Raw genomic sequence first — 19,249 nt, 5'->3', positions numbered from 1 at the left:
ATATTTTCCTTGATGCCTTTCTTGGATATAAATCCACATTTTGTGCACCAAATGCCTTTGTAAACCCAGATATTACCTTGCAAACTGGCAGTGACTTCATGGCTGTGCTGTATATAGCCTGTGCAGCAAGCAGCGCTGTGGGAGGGGACCAGCAGGCTCCACCCACTATAAGCTGCCTGTAGAAAACGACAGGAAGGGGTGGCGACAAGACCAGTCCCCCTGCACGAGGAGAGAGGGCAGCAGTAAGCGGTCTTTATTACAGGAAGTCTCACACTGGATTACTGCACAGATCTGGAAGAAATACACAAAGCACACCGAGATTCCAGAAGAATACACATGATGAATAGATTTCGATAATATTGCTCATCCCCTCCCAGCACTTATATAATCTTTGTTATAGTTTAGAATTTAATAATTAATAATATATGATGTATTTCTTTTATACTTTTATCATATATTATATATTTTTTTATATTTACATATTTATTTTATTTATATTCATTTTTATAATTTTTTTTGCATTTAATTCACTTTTTTTTTTTTTTTCCGCTTAGCCCGGCTTCAGCTTTCGCAAGCTCTGGGCCTTCACTGGGCCTGGGTTTTTGATGAGTATTGCCTATCTGGATCCTGGAAATATCGAATCGGACCTGCAGTGCGGGGCAGTCGCTGGATTCAAGGTATATAGAACAGATATACTCAACATTCTGCCTTCCTACAACACATCCAGGTGGAAGTGGGAAGACTTGATGCAATTCTGACGTGAATGGACAATATATATGTAAAGTGCTGAGTAAATTGACAGTGCTATATAAGTACCTGTAATAAATAAATAAATAAATTCTCCAAATCTAACATACACAAGTACACCCACCCAACTAACATGTATTGTTGGGGGTCTATCTATAAAAAAAAAATTGCTGTATGAATGTGAAAAAAGAAATAATAATAATCATATTTTGTGTAAAATGATTATTTCATATGATTGTAATTAACATCCAGTGGCCATAATGTGTTTTTTCTTGAAATACCTCAATCAGGAAAATATCACGTTATGGCCACTGGAATTAAGGATGTAAATACTCATATTACATAATATACAGTGATTTTTTTTTCTTTTTTTTGCAGTTTTGTTGAATGTTTGTCACATTCATATTTTTTATGATACAGACCTCAAATAAAAAAAAAAAAAAATAGACACAATTTTATATAGCATTTTTTTTTTAAAAATAGACCCCTTAGTGAAACAATTTACAGCACTGTAAGATTCAGAGAAACCCCTTTTCAAAACTAGCTGCAGATGAAGTTGTTTCTTGAAGTCAGGATAGGTTCTCCTCCATCATTTTCACATCTTTCAGTATTTTTAGACAGCGAAGTTTCTCATCATTGTGTTGCATGGAGGGAACATCTTACACCTGGCTCAAGAGACAACTTGAATGCAAAGAAACAAACTTTTGAGGTGGAATTGTTGGATTGCAGCCTGGAAATGCTGTTCATTCTGGTAACCCGAGAGGTTTTCTTCAGTTTGTACAGCGGAGTCATCTCTTTCTTCTGTGTTTGCAGCTCCTGTGGGTTCTGCTTGGTGCTACTTTGCTCGGATTGGTGTGCCAGAGGCTGGCTCTGCGGTTGGGTGTGGTGACTGGCAAAGATCTGGGACAAATCTGCCACGATTATTATCCAAAGGTAAGTTCATGGCAGATCAATGAAGCCAAACATGGCAAACAAAGCTTCATGTACAAAATGGTTTAAATCAGATTTCAACCTACCGATTGCTCCTGTGTTCATTTATCACTGAAGAATAGTAAACTGCGTTATGCTTCAGTTTGTGAATGAATAGGAGCCTCTGTACAAGGGCCAGGACAAGGGGAGGGCGGGAGGGTGCGGCCGCCCTGGGCGCAATTGTTTACTGTAGGGATGGGGGCGCTTTCCTTCTGTTATATGGCTGACAGGAGTAGTGACAATGGCTTCACTACTCTTGTAGTCCAGCGCTGGGAGCAGCGAGTAGAGAAGGAGAGAGCCGTGATGTGGTACAGGCTGTGTTCTCACTTCCCCTCCTTTCTGCCAACAGTGCAGCACTCTTGTATTAACAAGCAGAGGGCGGTGTTCACAGATACACAGGATCTGCACTAGCAGTAAGGAGGAGGGGAGAGAGAGTGTTCAGGAAAGAGCTGGGAGTGGAGGAGAGAGCCGGGAGTGGGGGACAGACCCGGAAGTGGGGGAGAGAGCCGGGAGTGGGGGTGAGAACCAGGAGTAGAGGATAGAGTCGGGAGTGGAGGAGAGAGCTGGGAGTGGAGGAGAGAGCCGGGAGTGGAGCAGAGAGCCAGTAGTAGAGGAGAGAGCTGGGAGTAGAGTAGAGAGCCGGGAGTGGAGGAGAGAGCTGGGAGTGCAGTGGGGGAGAGAGCCGAGAGTGGGGGAGAGAGCCGGGAGTGGGGGAGAGAGCCGGGAGTGGGGGAGGGAGCCGAGAGTGGGGGAGGGAGCCGAGAGTGGGGGAGGGAGCCGGGAGTGGGGGAGAGAGCCGGGAGTGGGGGAGAGAGCCGGGAGTGGGGGAGGGAGCCGAGAGTGGATGAGGGAGCCAAGAGTGGATGAGGGAGCCGGGAGTGAAGGAGAGAGCCGGAAGTGGAGGAGAAAACTGGGAGGGGAGTGGAGGAGAGAGCCTGGAGTAGAAGAGAGAGCTGGGAGGAGAGAGCCGTGAGTGGAGTGAAGGAGAGAGCCGGGAGTGGAGGAGAGAGCCGGGAGTGGAGGAGAGAGCTGGGTATGGAGGAGAGAGCTGGGAGTGGAAGAGAGAGCCAGGAGTGAAGGAGAGAGCCAGGAGTGGAGAGAGCCGGGTATGGAGGAAAGAGGCGGGAGTGGAGGAGAGAGCCAGGAGTGAAGGAGAGAGCCGGGATTGGAGTGGAGGAGAGCGCCGGGATTGGAGTGGAGGAGAGCGCCAGGATTGGAATGGAGGAGAGCGCCAGGATTGGAGTGGAGGAGAGAGCCGGGATTGGCGTGGAGGAGAGAGCCGGGATTGGCGTGGAGGAGAGAGCCGGGAGTGGCGTGGAGGAGAGAGCCAGGAGTGGCGTGGAGGAGAGAGCCGTGGGGGAGAGAGCCGGGAGTGGCGTGGAGGAGAGAGCCGGGAGTGGAGGAGAGAGCCGGGAGTAGAGCAGAGAGCCGGGAGTGGTTGATGTCATTGGGAGAAATTGTTCCCCATCATTGGTGTCATTGGGCCTAATTGTTGGTGTCAGTGGAAGACATTTTGCTTCTTTATTGGTGTTATAAGGGGGAATTATGCTCCATTGCTGGTATCATTGGATGAAATAGTACTCCAAGGGCCAGATAAATGCAAGCAAAGGGCCACATCTGGCCCCCAGGCCACAGTTTGGAGACGACTGATCTAGGAGGTCAGGAGTGACGTTTAGGGCGGATGTAAACAATTTTTTTTTTTTTTTTGGAAAGCATCAGATCAATATTTGTTTTTTGATCAGAAGCTTTCAGGAGTAGATGAGAGATCTGGGGTCTTACAGACCCCAAATGTCTCCATAATTTTTTCCCAAACAAATTGCGTTTGAAAAACAGCTTGCTGCACAAATACCGTGTGACATAAAAATTGCAACGACCAACATTTTATTCTCTAGGGTCTCTGCTAAAAAATATAGATATATATAAAATGTTTGGGGGTTCTAAGTCATTTTATAGCAAAAAATACTGATTTTAACTTGTATACAAAAAGTGTCAAAAGAAAACCTGGTACTTTGATTCAGAATATTCAACAGTGTTTTGAAGTGACCAATTGCATTGGATTTGGAAAAGACTTACGATAATTGTCTCTACTGAATTTATATGCACACATACAAACACAAAGGGCCAGTTTGGTTGGATGTCAATAGCTGTGGTTGGGTTGCGGTCAGAATCTAAAGCACCTGGAGGAACTTAATCGAACAAAAGGAGAACCTATAAAATAAACAGACAAATGGTGCTAAACGCTGAGCCACCACACTTCCTCCGGTCTTCTTGAATAAATGTTGTGTTTCCTCTTTCTTTGCCTCTAGGCCCCTCGTTTGATATTATGGATTTTAGTGGAAATCGCCATTATTGGTTCAGATATGCAGGAAGTCATTGGTACCGCCATTGCATTCTACCTCTTGTCATCTGGTCGGTAAGAGATATGTTAATAATCAAAGAAAAATAATTTGTGTTTCTAAAAGGGAATGATTTAAGAGGAAATCAAAGATCCTCTGCAAATGACTAGATTGGCCTTTCTCAGGCTTTTTTAATATGGAAAAACTCTTGAAAGAATTTTTAGCTTTCGGGAACCCCAACTAAAATGGTTATGCCTGTAGCTCATGGTATATTAACATGATCAGTAAGCGGTAGAAATGTTTCAATAAAAATATAGAATGTGGTGTGCCTAGCATATTTGACACCCAGAGCGGACCATTTTATGAACATCTCCTGATCTTTACGACAATGTTATTATCAGCAAAAATAATAAATGGCCAGAAGAGAATAGACATTAATCATTAGTGAAATATATCCCCCTACACTGGTGGTCAGTAGGGAATTGTGCCCTTTTATTTGTGGTGCCTCATTATCTTCAAAGACAAAAAAGAAGACAAAATGGTCTGCAGGGCATGTCCCCCGTAGGGATGTCCACTTACACTGGTGGTTATAAAGTGTTCAGTAGGAAAATGTCCCCTTACATTGACGATGTCCCCTTACACAGATGGTCAGAAGATAACAGACAGTGGTTAAAAGAGAAATGCTCCGCTACATTGGTGGTGAGATATTGGTCGTTAGGGATATGTCCCCTTAAATTGGTGGTGTCCCCTTACATTAATGGACAAAATAGAACAGGGATTAGTCTGTAGGGAAATGCACCCTTATGTGGGAGGGCCAGAAGATAACAGACAGTGGTTAGAAAATAAATGCCCCCTACTTTAATGGTTGGAGAGTGGCCAGTAGGGAAATTCCCCCTTATGTTGCTGGTGTCTCCTTACATTGATGACCATAAGACAGCAGGCAGGGGTTGGAATAGAACTGTATCCTTACATTGGTGGTCAGAAAGTAGTCAGTAGGAAATGTCCCCTTACATTGGTGGTATCTCCTTATAATCATGGCCAAAAGATAACCGACAGTGGTCAGTAGAAAAATGTTGTCTTGATGGTATCCTGTTACATTGATGGCCAGAAGAAAAAAGACAGTGGTCAGAACATAAATGTCCCCTTACATTGGTAGTCATATATTGGTCACTAGGGAAATGCCCCCTTATAATGCTGGTGTGCCCTTACATTTATGGCTAAAAGAGGACAGTGGTTAGTGGAAAAATGTATCGTTGGTTGTCTGACAGTGGCCAGTAGGAAACATCTCCCATTACATTGGTCAATAGGGAAATGCCCCACCTATATTAGAGGTCAGTAGGGAAATGTCCCCTTACTTTGGTAGTCAAACAGTTTTCAGTAGTAAAATGTACCCGTACATTGGTGGTGTACTCTTACATTGATGGTCAGAAGAGAACAGAACAGACAGTGGTTGGTAAGGAAATGTATCCTTATGTTGGTGGTCAGACTGTGGTCAGTAGGGAAATGTCCCCCCTTACATTGGTAGTGTCCCCCATGCCCCGTACACACGATCGGAAATTCCGCCAGCAAAAGTCGGATGTGAGCCTTTGGTCGGAAATTACGACCGTGTGTATGCTCCATCTGACTTTTACTGGCGGAATTTTTGCCAGCAAAAGATTGAGAGCAGGTTCTCTATTTTTCCGACGGAAAAAGTTCCGATCGGAAATTCAGATCGTCTGTAGTAATTTCAATGCGCAAAATTACTATGCATGCTCAGAAACAATTTGATGTATACTCAGAAGCTTTATTTTCTTGGCTCATCGTAGTGTTGTATGTCACTGCGTTCTTGACGGTCAAAAGTTCAGAGAACTTTGTGTGACAGTGTATGTGCAAGCCAAGCCGTCGGAAAAACCATCCAAGAAATTCTGCTCATGTGTACGGGGCAGGAAAGGAGAGGAAAGACAGTTTTCAGTAGAGAAATGTTCCCTTACATTGGTGGTGATCTTACTATGATGGCCAGAAGAAAAGAGACAGATGTCAGTAGGGTAATGTCCCCTTACATTGGTGCTGTTGCCTTACTATGATGGGCAAAAGAGAACAGACAGTGGTCAGTAGGAAATTGTCCCCTTACATTGGTGGTGTTGCCTTACTACGATGGCCAGAAGAGAACAGACAGTGACTCGTGGGGACGTGTCTCCTTACATTGGTGGACAGTATAGGCGGGAGATCAGGAGATCAATCAACCATTGCTCACTACTCAAGGAACCTCTAGTAACCTCTGGTGTGCCACAGAACCCTGGTTGAGAAATCCTGGAGTACATGCTACAGTAAAGGGATTTTGAATAACGTTTTTAGTTGAAATCCTTCTTCGAAAGAGCGTTTTTCACTGATGTAGTATGACCTCCAGTCATATTTTTATTGCCAATATATGTTCTTCTATGCAGGATTCCATTATGGGCCGGAGTCCTAATTACCATCGTTGATACAATATTCTTTTTGTTTCTTGATAAATACGGTAAGTTTCCTCAGACATCTACATGAACACATTTCCGACATATCTCAATATACGGCAACATTGTCGTTTTTAAAAATAAAATGTTTATCATTAAAGTCGTCCTTGAACTCCAGTCTTGTGACTGTGCCTAGGCACTTTGTCCCCTTTCTGGATTTACTACATAGTGAGTCACTGATATTTTCTGGTTTATGAGATTTATACATTGCTGCACTGCTTTCAAACTGTAAAAAATATGCAGAATTGTTCATATTATCTACAATTTGATCAGATAAGTCCAGTCTTGGCATGAGGAAATAAGCAAGATAAAGTTTTTCATTGTGAGAAGCATGCGTGCGGCTGACCATGGTGGACATGCATGGCTTGAATCTGGCTGCCTCCTGCCGATCCAGACACCCAGAAACCCCGCAAGCAGCCTCCTGTCCATCCTCAACTGCTGGCCCACCAGTCTATGGCCAAAAGAAAATTTAAGAAGCAGCCAAAAGGAACTGCTGGCCTCACCGTCAGCTCGGGCAAGATGGCGGCGCCGCTGACACATGCGGCCCCCCCTCCGGACGGGCCATCCGGACCTGGATCAGCTCTACCTCACACTCAGAGGACTGCAGCGCTACCCCAGCAGCCCTCCACACCCCCCAGGACAGATCTCTGAGGCAGTGAGTCCACCTTCTCCACAGGTTCCTCCTTAGATTAGGCCATGGGAGACATCCTCACCAGCCAAAATAGCCTGCAAGCCTCCCAGGAACTGATCAGCTCACAGCCCAAAGTCCCACAGCCAGTTTACTCGGGTGACCCTGTCCTCCTGGCCAGAATCTAGGCCATGCTAGAACAGGGTCTGGAAAAACTGGGAGAAAAATCACAGAAGATCTGAAAAAAGAATTTCATGATCTGGGCTCTATGATTAATACCATTGAGAACAAGCTGGATGTCACTGTGAACAGAACTAATCAAAACACAGCTTGCATCTGCGACCTGGAAGCACGCTTAGAAGAGGCTTTAGCAAAAATGGATGACTTTGAGAATAGGTCCTGCAGATATAATTTTCGCATCAGGGGGGTTACCTGAATCATTTACAGACACCCTGGAAGCCACCACTACCCTGCTAAGATCATTGCTATCTGGTGCCCCAGCTCACAAGCTAGAACTGGACCGTGCCTACAGACCTCTCACAGCGGTGCTCCCAGAGGGTCCCCCCAGGGACATTTTTGTAAAGCCGCACCTTTACTCAGTGAAAGAAAGCATTATGCAAAAAGCCCGGGAACTGCCTTCAATCAAGTTATTTGACCATGAAGTGCAAATATTCGCAGACATCTCTCCAGCTACCGTGCAAAAACGCAGGGCCTTTAAGCCTTTATTACTGCCTCTACAACAAAAAGGAATAAGGTACCGCTGGGCATTCCCTTTTTGCCTCACCTTCCCCTTCCAAGGCAAATCTTATGCCACGTACACACGAGCGGACTTCTCGTCGGCCTGCCGAAACAGACTTGCCTACACATGATCATACAAAAATCCGACCACTTAGAACGCGATGAAGTACGACGGGACAAGAAAAAGGAAGTTCAATAGCCAGTAGCCAATAGCTACACTGGTGTCGTTTTTGGTCTGTTGGAACAACATACAGACAAGCAGTTTTCTCTATAGGAACTGGTTCCAGCGGAAAGATTTGAAAGAAAAAGAAAAGAAAAAGTCTGATGAAGCCCACGCATGGAATGTCCAACAGAATGATCTCCCGGGAATGATCTCTACGGCGGGGATCAGCTGTGATCACCGGTCTCCTTTGTATAGATTTTTCAGATCACAGCTGTCCCTCCAGCCGCACCGATCATCCCCAGCTGCTCTGTCTGCTCCTCCCGAGCCACCTCCATGTCCTTCTCTTCCCCTGTTCTCCTCCGGCCCCCTCCATGTCCTTCTCCACCCCGTTCTCCTCTGGCCCCCTCCATGTCCTTCTCTTCCTCTGTCCTCCTCCGGCCCCCTCCATGTCCTTCTTCGCCCCCATCCTCCTCCGGCCCCCTCCATGTCCTTCTCCACCCCATTCTCCTCCGGCCCCCTCCATGTCCTTCTCCGCCCCGTTCTCCTCTGGCCCCCTCCATGTCCTTCTCTTCCTCTGTCCTCCTCTGGCCCCCTCCATGTCCTTCTTCGCCCCCATCCTGCTCCGGCCCCCTCCATGTCCTCCTCCACCCCCGTTCTCCTCCGCCTCCCTCCATGTCCTTCTCCACCCCCGTTCTCCGCCAGCCCCTCCATGTCTTCCTCCACCCCGTTCTCCTTCGGACCGGCCCCCCTCCATGACCTTCTCCTCCCCCCGTTCTCCGGCCCCCTCCATGCCCTTCTCCACCCACGTTCTCCTCCGGCCCCCTCCATGTCCTCCTCCACCCCCTTTCTCCTCCAGCCCCCTCCATGTCCTTCTCCACCCCCGTTCACCTCCGGCCCCCTCCATGTCCTCCTCCACCCCCGTTCTCCTCCGGCCCCCTCCATGTCCTTCTCCGCCCCGTTCTCCTCCGGCCCCCTCCATGTCCTTCTCTTCCTCTGTCCTCCTCCGGCCCCCTCCATGTCCTTCTTCGCCCCCATCCTCCTCCGGCCCCCTCCATGTCCTCCTCCACCCCCTGTTCTCCTCCGGCCCCCTCCATGTCCTTCTCCACCCCTGGGTTCTCCTCCAGCCCCCTCCATGACCTTCTCCGCCCCCGTTCTCCTCCGGCCCCCTCCATGTCCTTCTCCACCCCCGCTCTCCTCCGGCCCCCTCCATGTACTTCTCCACCCCTGGTTCTCCTCCTGCCCCCTCCATGACCTTCTCCACCCCCGTTCTCCTCCGGCCCCCTCCACCCCCATTCTCCTCCGGTCCCCTCTATGTCCTCCCTCACCCCCGTTCTCCGGCCCCCTCCATGTCCTTCTCTGCCCCCATTCTCCTCTGGCCCCCTCCATGTCCTTCTCTGCCCCGATCTCCTTCAGCCCCTTCCATGTCCTTCTCCTCCCCCTGTTCTCCTCCAGCCCCCTCCATGTCCTTCTCTTCCCCCTGTTCTCCTCTGGCCCCCTCCATGTCCTCCTCCGGCCCCATCCATGTCTTCCTCCGGCCCCTTCTATGTCCTTCTCCACCCCCGTTCTCCTCCGGCCCCCTCCATGTCCTTCTCCCCCCCCGTTCTCCTCTGGCCCCCCCCCCCTTGTCCCCCGCAGTCGGCTCCCCTCCTCTCCCCTCAGCTGCGGGGGAGAACTAGTTAATGGACACAGTGAGCGAGATCTCTCCTGTGTCCTTTGATTACTGAGCAGAGTAAACTGTGTTTACTCTGCTCAGTTTATGAATGGACAGGAGCCTCTGTCTCCTGTTCATTCATCTTTTGTGCCGAGAAAGAGACTGGGGAATGTGTGTCCTCAGTCCCTTTGTCTGTCTCAAAGGGGAGATGTCAGGGGTCTGTTTAGACCCCTGACATCTCACCAAAGCCCCCCCAAAAAATCTAAAAAAAATAATTAAAAAGTGTAAAAAAATAAAATAAAAAAACTACTGACACCAATCTCCCCTGCCCTACCAACACTGTCCACTGCCCCAACCCCCTCCTCCCACAAAGCATTGTGAAAAAAAACTTAAAAACTAATTAAATTGTAAAAAAAACAAAAACATACCATCACCCCCGCCCCCTTTCCCAGAAGCACTGCGAAAAAATATTGAAAGAGTGATTTAAATAATATTTTGCCACTGTGGGGCAGGCATTTGCAGGCGCAAAGCGCCACCTCCCTGAAATGAGTTTCTGCAGGTTGGGATGTCTGGGTTATACCCGGAGAGTCCATGACCTCTTCTACCACAAATTTATCAAACCGCAGTTTGTATTTCTCTCCACAAGAGGGCAGTGACGCACAAGGTTTGCTGGGGCCTCACTCTTGCACACCATCACACCTTAAGCACTTGTCCAAAAAACACGGTCACTTCCAGCGCTAACAGGTCTTCCAGGGTGTGGAGTACCAGATGTCAGATAAAACGGTGCTGTGAATATGGTATCCAAAACTGGGTGGATGCTGCCTTCCTCAGATGGGGTAATCCGAAAGGAACTACAAGAAAAAAAATATATATATTTCACCTGTTCTACAGTCAATTTAAAGGATATCTAAACACAAGAGCAAAAATATAATATATTTTCAGCTTACCAGTCCTTGTGGTGGCTGCATTCGTTTTTTTTTTTCTTTGTATTTTCACCTGGTGATCCTGCCAGTAACACAATCCCTGTACTAGGGTGACAACACTCATTCACTGGGCTGTATTTATCGAGAAGCAAACTTGTCAACCTAAGCCTGAACGTGTTTTCGGAATATAGAACACCCCCAGCTTACCTCTTCTCCATAACTCCATGGTGGAGGTGGGGGTGGGGGGGGGGGGGTTTGGGGTTGCCACCTTTTCTTCAAGCCAAATCCAAACACTTTAGCGGCGCACAGCAATTTTTTTTTTTATAGTGTAAACTATATATATATTTTGCTATTAATTAACATTTCTAATCAAAATAAGTTAATAACAAGAGTCCCCCTTTATATCAGAGTCCACAGAGTTCCCCTTTTTACATCTGAACTCGCAGAGTTCCCTTACACTGCAAGGGGGAACTCTGCAGACTCTGATGTAAGGGAGAACTCTGAGGACTCTGACATAAGGGATGATCTGGGAACCCGGATTTAAGGGGGAACACTGAGAACTCTGATGTACGGAGAGGACTCTGATGTAAGGGGGGACACTGTGGCCTTTGGTGTAAAGGGGAACTCTGATGTAAGGGGGGACACTGTGGCTTTTGGTGTAAAGGGGAACTCTGATGTAAGGGGTGCTCAGAGAATCCTGAATTACCTTAGTGTACTCACTCAGAGGCAGAAGAGTGAAGGAGGATACTTCAGTCACAGATTTTAAGCGTTCCCTATGGAGATTTTTAAGTAGCGAAGTTTGGTGTCATTCCATGAGTGTGCGCAATTTTGAAGCGTGACGTGTTGGGTATCTATTTACTCGGCATAACATCATCTTTCACATTATAAAAAAATTGGGCTAACTTTACTGTTTTGTTATTTTTTTTAAATCGTGAAACAGTTTCTTTAAAAAAAAAAAAACGCGTTTGAAAAATTGTTGTGCAAAACCGTTTGAGATCAAAAGTTACAATGACCGCCATTTTATTCCCTAGGGTGTCTGATAAATTTTTATATATATATATATATATATATATATATAAGTTTCGGGGTTCTGAGTAATTTTCTAGCAAAAAAAAAAGATGATTAATAGGCCCGGTATGGAAGTGGTTGAATCGCTCAGGTGTGAATGCAGCCTAAAATGTCCCTATGAACTCTTTTTGATATTTAAGAATTATTAGGGGTGGAGGCACAGAGCCATAGCGAGACATTTTTCTTCATTTAAAATTCCCCCCAAAAAACCTTCCTTTAATAACTCTAAACTGATGACCTATAAAGGCTTTTAAAGTGTGGATAATTTTAAGTACCATTTGTTTGTCGCCATTTCATGGGCGTGCGCAATTCTAAATCCTGACATGTTTGGTATCTATTTACTCGATGCAACATCATCTTTTTATATGTTGACAATAATTGGGTATTATATTTTGTATGTGTGCACCAAAACTCATTTTTGTGTATTTTTTTTTTTCTGAAAACTTGCGTTTGATAAATGGGTGTGCAAATATCGCGTGACATAAATAATTGCAACAGCCACCATTTTATTCTCCAGGGCCTCTGCATTCATAAAAGATGTGTATTTTTCTGATTGACAGGTCTGCGGAAACTTGAAGCTTTCTTTGGCCTCCTGATCACTATAATGGCGGTCACTTTCGGCTATGAGGTGAGGCATAGATGTCGGCGAGAATCCAAATAATTTAAAGTTCTATTAATCTCCGCTTTGTCACTTTTACCTTCAGGTAAGTTTTATATAATAAAGACTACCTGTAGGTAAAATTAATATCTCTCAAAAGTGCACATGTGCATTACGCTCTGATTTGAGGACACATTGAATGTGCCATCATTCCAGAGCGCTGTGCCGCCACCTCGGCTCCTATGCGCTGTGCCGCAACCACGGCTCCTGTGCGCTGTGCCGCGACCACGGCTCCTGTGTGCTGTGCCGTGACCACGGCTCCTGTGCGCTGTGCCACGACCACCGCTCCTGTGTGCTCTGCCACGACCACGGCTCATGTGCGCTGTGCCGCGACCACGGCTCCTGTGCATTGTGCCACAACCACGGCTCCTGTGTGTGGTGCCACGACCACGGCTGCTGTGCCACGACCACGGCTCCTGTGCGCTGTGCCACGACCACGGCTCCTGTGCATTGTGCCACGACCACGGCTCCTTATGCGCTGTGCCACTACCACGGCTCCTGTGCGCTGTGCCACGACCACGGCTCCTGTGCACTGTGCCATAACCACGGCCCTTGTGCGCTGTGCCATGACCACGGCTCCTGTGCGCTGTGCCATGACCAGGCTCCTGTGTGCTGTGCCAGGACTACGGCTCCTGTGCGCTGTGCCATGACCACAGCTCCTGTGCGCATGCATGTGAGGGACTTGATTGTAGCCCAGCCCTTCAAATGGCCCGAGCCCACGAAAGGAGCACTGTGTGAAGATGGAAGCCATGACAGCATGCCACTGGAGGGATCCGTTTTACAGGTAAGTATTTCATAATGTGCTAGTATGCGGTGATAAACTAGCAGATTATACCATTAGCTTGCAGGGAGACTTAAATTATTATTTTTTTTATTTCAGGCGGGGTTCCGCCCCCTCCCCTCCCCTCTCCTCCAAAAATTAAAAGTCAGCAGCTACACATACTGCAGCTGCTGAATTCTAATATTAGGACACTTACCTGTCCTGGAGTGCAGTGATGTTGCCACCTTAGCCGATGTTTGAATTGGCTGTCGGGTGTATGCCACCACCGCCATTGCTGGTAAGGGAACCTGGCAGTGCGCATGCGGAAAGCGCGCTGCACTTTATGAATGGCCCGGCGGCGGGGAGCCAACCTTCTGATGGACTGCGGCATCCACCAGAAGTGGGTAAGGGTACCTGTCAAAAACTGGAAACCTCCCCCCCCAATAGGTGGCAAATATGACACGGGGGGGGGGGGGAAATCAGATAAGCATAAGTTCCACTTTCGGGTGGAACTCCGCTTTAAAGTGTTACTAAACCCAGGAGCCTGCAGTCACTATATCTGGTCTCCCCACAGTACACAGAACATGAAAATGCAATTATTTTAGTAAATATAAACTAAATACCTTTTCTCATCAGCAGTATATAGCAGTCTTGTGACTTCTATCAGTGTCTGGTTAAAGCTTTTCTTTTCTTTCTCCTCTGACTGTCCTATGAGGCCGCAGGACCCACTGACCCATCGCTCCCAACTGTCCCTGATTTGGAGAGACTGTCCCTGATTTGGAGCAATGTCCCTCTGTCCCTCATTCCTCCTCATTTGCCCCTCAATGGGGTCTGATCCGTATCATTTTATATAAAATGAAATTATATAAAACTTTTTATCTTTCAAAAAGTATTAAACCTTTCATCCAATTTCAAAATTTCTGCATTTGTACATTTTAAAAGCCAATATAAAGGAATAGTAGTGGAAAAAAAAGTCCTTGTGGATTTAATTAACCTTTTTTCTTTCTTTTTTTTTTTTTTTTTTTTTTTTTTAGTTAATTAAAAAAAAAAAATTATACATTTTTCTATAAAAGGGGGTGTGGCAGGGGCGTGTCCTATGCCTACATACATTTGTTAGTAGGTGTCCCTCATTCCCATCTCACAATGTGGGGAGGTATGACTGATCCTCTGTCTGGATAGTGCACCCTCCAAAAAAACAAAACAAGACTCTCTCTAGCAATGCACACCAAACTGAGCACGTGCAGCCTGTCCCCTAGCCACTGTTTTATCGGGAGATGGATTGGGGACTGGGGAAGAAGGGGAGGATCAGAGAAGACAGCTCTTTTACACAATGCAGATGATTGACCTAGTGAATATAACAAGCATGCTTTACTGCATATACAGTAGACATGTGCACTGCCAAAAAATGTGTTTGTTTTCATTTTCGTTTCATTCGTTTTTTGTTTTTTTCAGGTCATACGTTATGATCGTAATTCGTAAATTTGTACATTCATAAATTTGGAAATTTAAAATTCGAAAAACCAAAAACCCGAAAATTCGAAAATCTGAAATTATAACTAACTATTAAATTATTGGTATCTGAATTTCCTTTCAAGTTTGGCTGTTTGTGAACGTAAAGAATACGAATTTATCCGAAGTTACAAATTATCCGAAATAACGAATGCTGCATCTAAACAAATGGAACGGAACATAACAACCTAATAATAACAATAAAAAGTTTTCATTATTATTATTGTTATTTATTATGAATTAATTACGTTCCATTAGTTTACATGCGGCATTCGTTATTTCGGATAATTTGTAACTTCGGATAAATTTGTATTTGTTACGTTCACCAACAGCCAAATTTGAAAGGAAATTCCAAAACCTATAATTTAATATTTATTATTAGTTAGTTATTATTTCAGATTTTCGTTTTTTTCGAATTTTCATTCTTTTTAATGTTCATATTTTCATTCTTATTTTTTGATTATTAATTTTTTAGTTAGTAATAGTTAAGTTACAAATTTTACGAATTTGCGAATGTACGAATTTACGTATTTTCGAATTTACGAATATTCTGAAAAATTTGATTCGGAACGAAACGAATTGGAAATGTCTAACATACAGACTACCACTCTAAAGGAAATGTAATGTGGTTGGCATCATTGCAATACATTGTAGCCTCATCCAGTCTGGCGCACCACACCCGGCTGTCAGCAAATATCTACAGGCTCCTTTAAAATCATTTCTGGTCTAGTAAATGCAGCAGGATGCCGGTACTGAGCTAAGCTTAGATGTGTTGTTCTATCATCGTGTCCCCGATTGATTTTTACATTGTTGTGTCCCCGCAGTATGTGGTGGTTCACCCCGACCAGAAAGAAGTGTTGAAGGGAATGTTCTATCCGTACTGCTCCGGCTGTGGATCTCCCGAATTACTCCAAGCCGTCGGAATTATTGGAGCGATCATCATGCCGCACAACATCTACCTGCATTCCTCGCTGGTCAAGGTAATGTGTACAATCAATGATAGTGATATTAAAGTCTTTGTGTTTTTTTTGTTTATTTTTTTTGCTTAACCACTTAAGCCCCGGACCAATTTGCAGCCAAAGGACCAAGCCCCTTTTTTTGTGGTGTGTTGGTTTAACTGACAATTGCGCGGTCGTGCGACGTGGCTCCCAAACAAAATTGGCGTGCTTTTTTTTCCCACAAATAGAGCTTACTTTTGTTGGTACTTGATCACCTCTGCGGTTTTTATTTTTTGCGCTATAAACAAAAATAGAGCGACAATTTTGAAAAAAATTCAATGTTTTAAACTTTTTGCTATAATAAATATCCCCCAAAAAATATATAAAAAATTTTTTTTTTCCTCAGTTTAGGCCGATACGTATTCTTCTACATATTTTTGGTAAAAAAAATTGCAATTAGCGATTGGTTTGCGCAAAAGTTATAGCGTTTACAAAATAGGGGATAGTTTTATCGCGTTTTTATAAATTTTCTTTTTTTTTACTAGTAATGATGCGTTGTCAGCGCTGACAGTGCGAGGAAAAAAAAAAGCCGATCACCAGCTTATGGGCAAGGGACATCGTCCCGAAGAGGAAGGAGGCACATCTGACTTATATGTGCAAATGAGTACCACCTGCCAGTGCCCACCAGTGCCACCTATCAATGCCCGCAAGTGCCACCTATCAATGCCCACCAGTGTTGACAATCAATGCCACCTAGCAGTGCTGCCTATCAGTGTAACCTACCAGTGCCGATCAGTGCCCATTATTGCCACCCGTCACTGCCACCTATCAGTGCCCATCACTGCCACCTATCAGTGGCAGCTATTAGTGCCACTTCTCAGTGCCCACCAGTGCCACCTATCAATTCCCTTCAGTGCCATTTCTCAGTGCCACCTCTCAGTGCACACCAGTGCCGCCTATCAGTGCCCACCAGTGGCACCTTATCGGTGCCCATCAGTGCAGTCTATCAGTGCCCATCAATGCAGCCCATCAGTGCCCATCAGTGCAGTCTATCGGTGCCCATCAGTGCAGCCTCATCAGCGTACATCAATGAATGAAAAAAATTACCTGTTTGCAAAATTTTATAACAAAATATAAAAAAATATAATTTTTTTAAAAATAATTTGGTGTTTTTAAATTTTAAAAAAATAAAATAAAAACCGCAGAGGTGATCAAATACCACCAAAAGAAAGCTCTATTTGTGGGAAAAAAATTATAAAAATTTCACTTGGGTACAGTGTTGTATGACCGCGCATTTGTCATTCAAAATGCGACAGCACTGAAAGCTGAAAATCGGACTGGACAGGAGGGGGGTTTAAGTGCCCTTGCGGACTGCCCAGCGTACATATACTGCGGCATGGCGGCCGCTCTGTGCCAGATAACGTACCTAGTATGTGCTCTGCCACTTTCAGGTCTGGTGCGCGTGCGCCGCCGGCGGCCCATTCCTGCTGTGACTATACACAGCGGGAGCTGATCGGCGGGTATGGCGGACTCAGTGTCCGCCGGCACCTCTCAATGCTTCGGTGCTCAGGCAGAACGGCAGTCTGCCTATGTTAACAAGGCTGTTATGTCAGGTCAGAAGGCTAGACATGAGCACTGACAAAAAAACGTCCTTCATTTTTGTTTTTGTTTCATTAATTTTTTTTTGCTTTTTTCGAAAATGCGGAAATTTCTCATTTCCGAATTTAGAATTTTTGAATTTCTGAATTTTTGAATTCTGAATTTTCAGAGTTCGGAAATTTAGAAATGCGAAAATTCGAAAATCTGAAAAAAAGAAAGAAAATCTGTAAAATTCGAAATAATAACTAAGTAATAATAACAAACTACTAAATTGTAGGTATTGGAATTTCCTTTCAAATTTGGCTGTTTGTAAACGTAACGAATACAAATTTATCTGAAGTTATGAATTATCCAAAATAATGAATGCCGCATCTAAACAAATAGAATGCAACAAATTAATAATAAATAATAATAATAATAAAAAAGTTTTATTATTATTATTGTTATTTATTATTATTATTAGATTGTTACATTCCATTCATTTAGAAACGGCATTCATTATTTCAGATAAAATTGTAACTTAAGATAAATTTGTTACAAACAGCCAAATTTGAAAGGAAATTCCAATACCTATAATTTAATATTTATTATTTGTTATTATTTCAGATTTTCAGGGTTTTCAAATTTTCAGATTTTCATTCTTATTTTGGATTTTCACATTTACGAATATTAGAATTTTTGAATTTGCTAATTTTGAATTTTTGAATTTCAGAACTTCCGAATTTCCGAAATTTCAAATTTCCAAATTTGCGAAGTTTTCCAAAATTTAAAATTTACAAAATTTAAATTTTTCCTAAATTTCTAATTTTCTCAATTTCTAATTTTCTCAATTTCTAATTTTCTCAATTTCTAATTTTCTCAATTTCTAATTTTCTAAATTTCTAATTTTATAAATGTAAAATTTCGAAAATTCCGAATTTCCAAAATTCTGAAATTTTGAATTTTCAAAAAATTCGGAAATTTGAAATTTAGAAAAATTGGTTACAAAAACGAATTTGGAACTAAATGAATTGCATATGTCTGCAAAAGGCATGGATCCTGTGTTCCTGCAAAGCGGGGACTATGATCTATGCCTTCCACTAGTAAAAGCACCTCCCCCCACTACACTGAATCACTGGCTAGGCACACACTTAACCCTTTGCTCTCCCCTGATGTTAACCTCTTCCCAGCCAGTGTCAGTACAGTGACAGTGCATATTTTTTGCACTGATCACTGTATTGGTGTCACTGGTCCCCAAAAAGTGTCAGTTGGGTGTCTGATTTGTCCGCCGCAATGTCGCAGTCCCGTTGATTGCCACCATTACCAGTAAAAAAAAAAAAATACATCGTTTGTAGACACTTTGGGGTTTATTTAGTAAAGCTAGAGAGGGCAAAATTAATCAGAATTCTGCAGAGAAACCAATCTAACCTCGGCTTATTTAATTGAGCGTTAGCAATAAAACCTGGAATCTGATTGGTTTCTCTGGAGAATTGCAACTCCTTTTTCCCTCTCTAGCTTTACTAAATGAACCCCTTATAACTTTTGCACAAACCAATCCAATAGACGCTTATTGTGATTTTTTTTTTTGCCAAAGATTTTTTTTGAATACAAAGATATAAAAATATAATATAAACATTTTGTAATTTCTTTTGTTAAAAGTTTTGTGTTTTTCTATCTGCGGAGCGCTAACATTCTGTGATGTGTTCAGTCCAGAGAAGTGGATCGGAAGAAGAAGGAGGAGGTGAGCGAAGCCAACAAATATTTCCTCATCGAGTCCACCATCGCCCTACTCGTCTCCTTCCTCATCAACCTCTTCGTCATGGCCGTGTTCGCCGAGGCGTTTTATAACAAGACCAACATGGATGCCGTGAGTTCCCCTTCCCTATACCCATCACTTACATACCACGGGGGGGGGGGGGGGGCACACGGTGATGATGAGGGGTCATACTCGTCTTCTTCTACTGTTGCCAGTGAGAAATAAATAACAAAATATTATTGCATATCTGCATCAGAGTCCCCCCTTACATCACAGTTTGCATCAGAGTCCCCCCTTACATAACAGTTTGCATCAGAGTCCCCCCTTACATCACAGTC

The 19,249-nt window shown here is 44.3% G+C and overlaps 1 protein-coding gene and 1 long non-coding RNA gene across 2 annotated transcripts in view; both read left to right on the top strand.

Annotated features, from left to right (window-relative positions):
* Nucleotides 1-19,249, top strand: part of LOC143923946 (uncharacterized) — a 281,712-nt gene that overhangs the window by 232,203 nt on the left and 30,260 nt on the right. The gene's annotated exons all lie outside the window — the stretch shown is intronic.
* Nucleotides 1-19,249, top strand: part of SLC11A1 (solute carrier family 11 member 1) — a 106,281-nt gene that overhangs the window by 59,750 nt on the left and 27,282 nt on the right. The window contains exons 3-9 of the mRNA XM_077447892.1: nucleotides 555-677; nucleotides 1,561-1,680; nucleotides 4,023-4,129; nucleotides 6,476-6,546; nucleotides 12,273-12,340; nucleotides 15,464-15,619; nucleotides 18,864-19,022. Of these exons, the coding sequence (XP_077304018.1) occupies nucleotides 555-677; nucleotides 1,561-1,680; nucleotides 4,023-4,129; nucleotides 6,476-6,546; nucleotides 12,273-12,340; nucleotides 15,464-15,619; nucleotides 18,864-19,022 (804 nt within the window). The remainder of the gene's footprint in view (nucleotides 1-554; nucleotides 678-1,560; nucleotides 1,681-4,022; nucleotides 4,130-6,475; nucleotides 6,547-12,272; nucleotides 12,341-15,463; nucleotides 15,620-18,863; nucleotides 19,023-19,249) is intronic.

Source organism: Lithobates pipiens, unplaced genomic scaffold (genome assembly GCF_037356315.1).
Source record: "Lithobates pipiens isolate NorthernLeopardFrog02 unplaced genomic scaffold, aLitPip1_a1.2 Scaffold_22, whole genome shotgun sequence".
Classification (NCBI taxonomy): Eukaryota; Metazoa; Chordata; class Amphibia; order Anura; family Ranidae; genus Lithobates; species Lithobates pipiens.
Note: the sequence above shows the minus strand (reverse complement) of the source record. Positions and strands in the feature narration are given on the sequence as shown.